General features: G+C 38.5%; 1 protein-coding gene across 1 annotated transcript; it reads right to left on the reverse strand.

Annotated features, from left to right (window-relative positions):
* Window positions 1-4523: 4523 nt before the first annotated feature.
* Window positions 4524-5483, reverse strand: Or51af1 (olfactory receptor family 51 subfamily AF member 1). Its single transcript, NM_001000145.1, is given in 1 exon segment — window positions 4524-5483. A coding segment is annotated over 1 exon segment (960 nt).
* Between the last annotated feature and the right edge of the window lie 1068 nt (window positions 5484-6551).

The raw sequence follows: 6551 nt of genomic DNA on the forward strand, positions 1-6551 counted from the left end.
AACATTATTGGTTTCTGTTGATTATGTTCCTGCCCTTGCCACTCACCATCTGGTTGCCTCTTCTGTTCGCTAGTCTTACTGTCTCTGACAGAGATTTGACCCTCCTGTATGCCTTCGTGTCAGAATTCCTGGAGACAGGCTTTCTCCCAGCAGAATCTGGGTACAGAGAGCTGTGTCACAAGGTCAGCTTCAGGTTCTGGCAGAAACCAGAAGGATCCCAGACTGTTTCTGGGTTCCTGTGTGCTGAGGGCTCCAGACAGGTCCCCCTGAGCAGATGTGGTTGTCTTACCTCTGCTCTTAGATGTGTAAATCTCCTGAAGACTGGCTTTTGTCTCTGGTCATAGGCAGAGACTGGAAGGATCCTGTCCTGACTACTCCTAGGTTCTTTTGTCCAGAGGGCTCTAAGTGGGTTCCTCTTCATCCAGGAATGTGAGAAGAAGTGTTGGTCTTCTTTGAGCTCTGAGGATTGTCCAGACTTCTGAAAGTTCAGCTCTCTCTACCTCAGGAATTCCAGTGTCTTCTATACAATGATAGGACCACTGCTTTCATTAATTCATAGCAACTGTAGTTGTTTATGTAGTAACTGTATAATAGCAAGCTAGACAGCAGTGTGTATTCTTTGGTATGCTGACATTCTAGTTTCTTCTGAACTTTAAAAATATTTTTATTTATGGCTCCCTATGTGGACATAGGTAGATGTTTCTTCTTATTTGCTACATATATGTGTATGCCTGCAGAGGCCACAATTGGGCCTCAGATACTCTGGAGTTACAGATGATAATAGTGAACCTTACAATATAGGTGTTAAACCTATGTCCTGTGTAAGACTTGCAAAGACTCTTACCTGCTGCCCCATCTCAGTAGCACCTTATCAGTTTTTGTTTGTTAATTTAATTTTGAGAATTTCTTATATGTATAATATACATTTTTCCATTCATCTAACTCCTCATATGCTGTTCTTTCTTTGTCTCAAACCTACAACTTCACCTAATTTAATTATCATTATGTACGCATATATGTATATAAACTTTATAGTGAAGACATGCTGAGTATGTCAAAAGATTTTTCCGTTTTTAGGCATTTGTTGAAAAAGGAAAGGCATGTCTTAAGGGAAATAAAAATTTAAAAGACAATTGCCATGGTTTTTTAATATATGTAGAATATACTTAGAAATGGTCCTCATAGTGCTGGGAGGTTCTGTGTATACCACTGGAAGAGCAATCACCATATCACCCGGCTGCAAAAGCTGTTAGCTATTCTAACACAGCCCTGGTGAGTTAAGCACACTAGTATAACAAATAATACAGAGGTAACCAAAAACCTTCTTAACTAGGTTTAAGGTCCGCTCCCCCAAGACAGAACTTCTGCCATGCACCATAAACTGGTGTCAAAACTGGTGGCTAGTTAGATCCTAGGTCCTAGGGGAGAAACTAATACTGCATTTCTGTTTAATAAACAAGGTATTCAGTGATTCATCACAAAATTCTTATCTTAATAATCATCAGTTAGTTCATCTCTAAACCCTCATTGGAGAAGCTTTCTTTTTGGAGTAGACACACGGCATTTAATATACAGACCTACAACTGGTCAGTGTATAGAGAAAAAGAGACTATAGTGGAAACAGTGTTATCAACCCCTTCATTTGACTTGACAAATCATCTTGAAAAGGGGAAAGATCCTGTACAAGCATGAGGTAGTAATCACCAGTGTGGACACATTATCTACTGCAACTAACAGGACCACTGCACACATAACCATTGTGACAATTTATTGCACTTCAAATATAAAATAACAAAGTGTAATTGATTAAAAATTATACATTATTACATTTATTTCTCCCTTTTATTTATTAATCATTTTATTTATTTACAATGCATAAGTTATCCCCAATCCAATCTCCCTTCCATGAAACCCCAACCCCCTCCCCCTCCCCTATGCCTCTTGGAGGGTGTTCCATGACCCACCCATCCACCCACCCACTCTTGCCTCATCCCTCTAATATCCCCCTTCTCTGGGACACCAAGACTCCACAGGACCAAGTGGCTCCCCTCCCACTGATGCCAGATTAGGCAGTCTTCTGCTTCATATGTAGTGGGAGCCATGGACCAACCCATGTATACTCTTTGCTGGTTTAGACCCTGGGAGCTCTGAGGTGTCCAGTTAATTGCTACCGTTGTTCTTCTCAATAAATGTTTTTTTTTTTATTATAGGTAGCCAAATGAATTTTCCTAGGTCCAGCATTTGAGATATTCAAATAATTTACATTTAAATTAAATTTTAATCATAATTCATAACTAAGTTTTATATGATTTGGTGGGAAGAACACATCTTCAAATGATACAAACTACTTATTGACAACTTTTTTAGCTTTCATGATTCTCCATGAGTTCATTGGAAATCCAATGCTTTCCTCTCACCTTTATTAAGTCCATTAGATTTTTTTGTTTTATATTATTTCAGTTAGCATCAAAGTAGTATGGTTCATTAAGACATACACGCACACAGACACAGACACACACAGACACACACACACACTCAGACACACACAGACAGACAGACAGACACACAGACAGACAGACACATACTCAGACACACACACAGACACAGACAGACACACACCCACACAAACAGACAGATAGACAGACACACACACACAGACAGATAGATACACACACAGAAACACACACAAACCACACTCAGACAGACAAACACACACACACACACACACACACACACACACACACACACATTTACATTATGTTCACTATCCACAAATACTCACTGATTCTCTGAGCCTTCCTCGTCCCCTGTCCTGATCCATTTTCTCCTTATGTTGAATTTGTTACATTTTCCATTTGGACTATTTCATTTGTTGACAATAAGATTCATAGTGTCAGTTTAGTTTTCATCTATATGCTGACAGGTAATAAGATTAGGATCGATATCTTCATACATGATCCAAGAATTTTTGAGTTTTACCATTACATATTAATTGTCACAAAACAAGTAAAATAAACTGGTAATGTTACCCACCTCCATTATACTGACAGTAGGATATGTTACCATCTTCCATTTAGATAAATTAGAAAAAAATCCCAATTTGACTTTAAAGACCGATATAACAGTAGTTAAGATCATGTTAATGGTTATTAGAGGCCGCAGAAAGTAAAAAGCAGGGAAGGGTAAAGAAATATCTCAATGTGATCAGTGTCACAGTTGAACATAAGGTATAGGTCAGAGTCTCAACTCACTGAAGGGGGATTACAGTCAACATTATAGTAAATTATGCAGTGGATAATATCTAGAAGAAATTGTTTACACCAGGAAACATAACTGTTTAAGGCAAGGGAATGTGTTAATCATCTTGATAATTAGACAATCTAGACATGTACTTAAAAATCACTGAATTCCATAATTATTACATGTTATTAAATCAAAATGATAAGAATAAAATTAAGTAATATGCACACTGCAGTGACATGTACTATTATGCCTATTACATATAGAAAAATTAATTAATATGATGAACAAATTTACTCTGTTAAAATAAAAATATATTCTAAAATATAAAAAATGCTTTCTTAGATTTTTTATCATTATCAACTCCAACTAAAGAACACATATTTTGAACATATGAGCTGTTACTTAAGATCAGGAACAAATACCAAAAGAACATTTATTCTTCATTCTTTTGACTTGTGTTCGATAATGCACTTTAGCATGACATTCTGTTCCTTTCTCTTGTCTGGTGTCTGTCAGTTTGCTGCTTAGACTCTACCATATGTGCCCTTCAAGGTCTCTTCATAATTGCATGTAAATAGGAAATTTAGAAAATGAAGTATGAAGTATATTTAATAAAATATGTCTCTATAAATGGTTGGACTACTGCAAAAGCTCTCCTATATTTGACTTTGTGTAAAATTACATATGCATAAGGAGATTAGATTGAAATTGTTTCTGTTCTTTTGTCACTAAAACACTGGTTTTCAAAATGTGACAAAACAGTTTAATTCAATAGCTATTACACGTTTGAAATTTCTATTTAATAAGAAAAACTGGTGACATCAATAAGGGTTAATAGAATGACTTGTGCCTGCCTAGCATTGAAGTTTGAATTGTCATACGCTTATAAAAAGTCTCTTTTAGAGACACAATATTTATCCTTTAAATCTTTCATAAGTAAATCTTTCAATATTTCATTAAGTAAGTGCTGAATGCATTAAAGGTAATGCACTAATGGTGAGGAAAGTACATCGAAAAGGACAAGTAATTGTGCTTATAAAGATTACATCTTATATATTTTCAAAATGCTTGTATATAAAAATATTACAATCCTGAAGAGAGTTCTATTTTCTATTCTTAAATCCTGCACTCTAATACAAATACTATCTGTATATGTACATGCCTGCAAATGTCCCTATTTAGTCATATATTCGGTTATAATGTCTACCTTACGAATCTTAATTAATATGCAGAATAGAAACTATAGCTCACTCCACGTTTGTATCCGCAAGGAAGAAGATTTAGTGACCCTGGATGTGCCCAGTGCTTCCTCCACCAGACCAGAAGATGCGCCAAATCCTTTGGCGGATCTGCTTGGTTTTTATGGTGTAAACAACTGGGTTGAGCACTGGCGGGGTGAGAAAGTGAAGATAAGAGAGCAACACACGGCTGCAGGGGGAAGCCCATTTGCCAAATCGGTGGATCATAGAAAGGCCAATCATAGGTGTGTAGAATAGCAGCACAGAACAGATATGGGACACACAGGTGTTGAGGGCTTTGAGACGCTCAGTCTTGGAAGCGATTGACAGTACTGTGTGGAGGATCAGCCCATAGGATAAAACGATGAGCAGAGAGTCCACACCCAGTGTGGAGAGAACCACAAAGAGGCCATAGGCACTGTTGATCTGTGTGTCTGTACAGGCCAGCTTCATAACATCTGGGTGCAGGCAGTAAGAGTGAGAAAGATGATGCTTCTGGCAGTAAGGTAGCTTCTTCAGCATGATGGGGGCAGGGATGTGGAGACCAATGCTTCGTACCAAAATGGCCACGCCCAAACTTGCAACCCGAGGGTTGGTGAGGATGGTGGCATAGTGTAGGGGTCTGCTGATGGCCACAACACGGTCAAAGGCCATGGTCAGCAGCACAGATGACTCCATGATGGAAAAGGTATGGATGAAAAAGAGCTGTGCAAAGCACATGTCTAATGGCACCTCGCTGACACCCAACATGTAGATAGTGAGCATGGTAGGCATCGTGGAGGCAGACAGGCCGAGGTCAGTAACTGCAAGCATGGATAGAAAGTAGTACATAGGCTGGTGCAGGGAGGGTTCTGACTTTACAACCCACAGGATCAAGCTATTCCCTGCCAGAGAGGCAAAATACATGGTACACAGAGGAATGGAGAGCCAGATATACACAGCCTCAAGGCCAGGGAGGCCAATCAGAAAAAATGAGGGGCTAGTAAGGTTGGAGTAAGACATGATGACTGCAATGGAGGGATCCAAGATCAACAGTAACCACAGTAACCAAGCCTAGAGAGTTTCTGTGTCAGAAATTGTAACTGATCTTTTACAAGGACTCGTCAAAATGTTTCTATCACATTCAAGATCTTCTTTCTCACAGCATTTCTTCTATTTCATAATTAATGATACCTTAAAAAGATGAATTCATCAATCATCAGGAAAATTTCTTTGTAAATAATAAGACTGCATTAAGAATCATTCAAAGATATTTAATTCTTTAATTAGAATTTGGAATATGTGTTTTAAAATGGGATAAAAGTATGCTGGTTTCAAGTCTGTACTATACGCATTAGGAACTGAATTGAAGCTCACTCCCAGAAGAGCTAGGTGTTAAACCTATTCTAGAATTCAAGCCACTGCTTTCTGTTGACTTCTTCTCAATCCCCTCATTTTCCAAACTAACAACTATGATGAATTCTATTACCTTTTTCTTTCACATATGAAAATATACTAGTATAATTCCCTACATATTTCTTTGCTTAAAGCACTTCATGAAATGACTTTATGTATACTATATAATACTCTATTTTATTTCGTTTGTATAAATATTTTGTCTGATGCATCTTATTTATTTTCCTGGTGCCTGCAAAAGTCAGAAGAGAACCCTGGATTCTCTGAAATGTGGTTGTAAGCTACCATGTTTGTGCTGGGAACATAATTCTGTGCTTTCGCAAGAGCAGAATGTGCTGTATACCATTGAGCCATCTGCAAGGCCCATTAATGGGTCAGATTTGAGATGCAGGGGAGGATATGTTGAGGATGATGGATGAAGAGAATATTTGGAGATCCAGCTGGAATTAGAAGCATTTTTGGGATGCTCCAGATACTGCAGGGACCTAAAGGGACTGGATCAACAGTTCTCTGCACCCAAATCCCTTGGGAGGGAGAGCTAAACCTTCAGAGGGGCAGACATGCCTAGGAAGCCAGAAGAGACTACACTCTGCCCACATTTCTTACTCCATAGGAAAACACCAAACGCCATCTGGGACCCTGGTGAACGGGGGCTCCCGGAAAGGGTGGCGCAGG

This window comes from Rattus norvegicus, chromosome 1 (genome assembly GCF_021556685.1).
Source record: "Rattus norvegicus strain SHRSP/BbbUtx chromosome 1, alternate assembly SHRSP_T2T, whole genome shotgun sequence".
In the NCBI taxonomy this organism is placed as follows: Eukaryota; Metazoa; Chordata; class Mammalia; order Rodentia; family Muridae; genus Rattus; species Rattus norvegicus.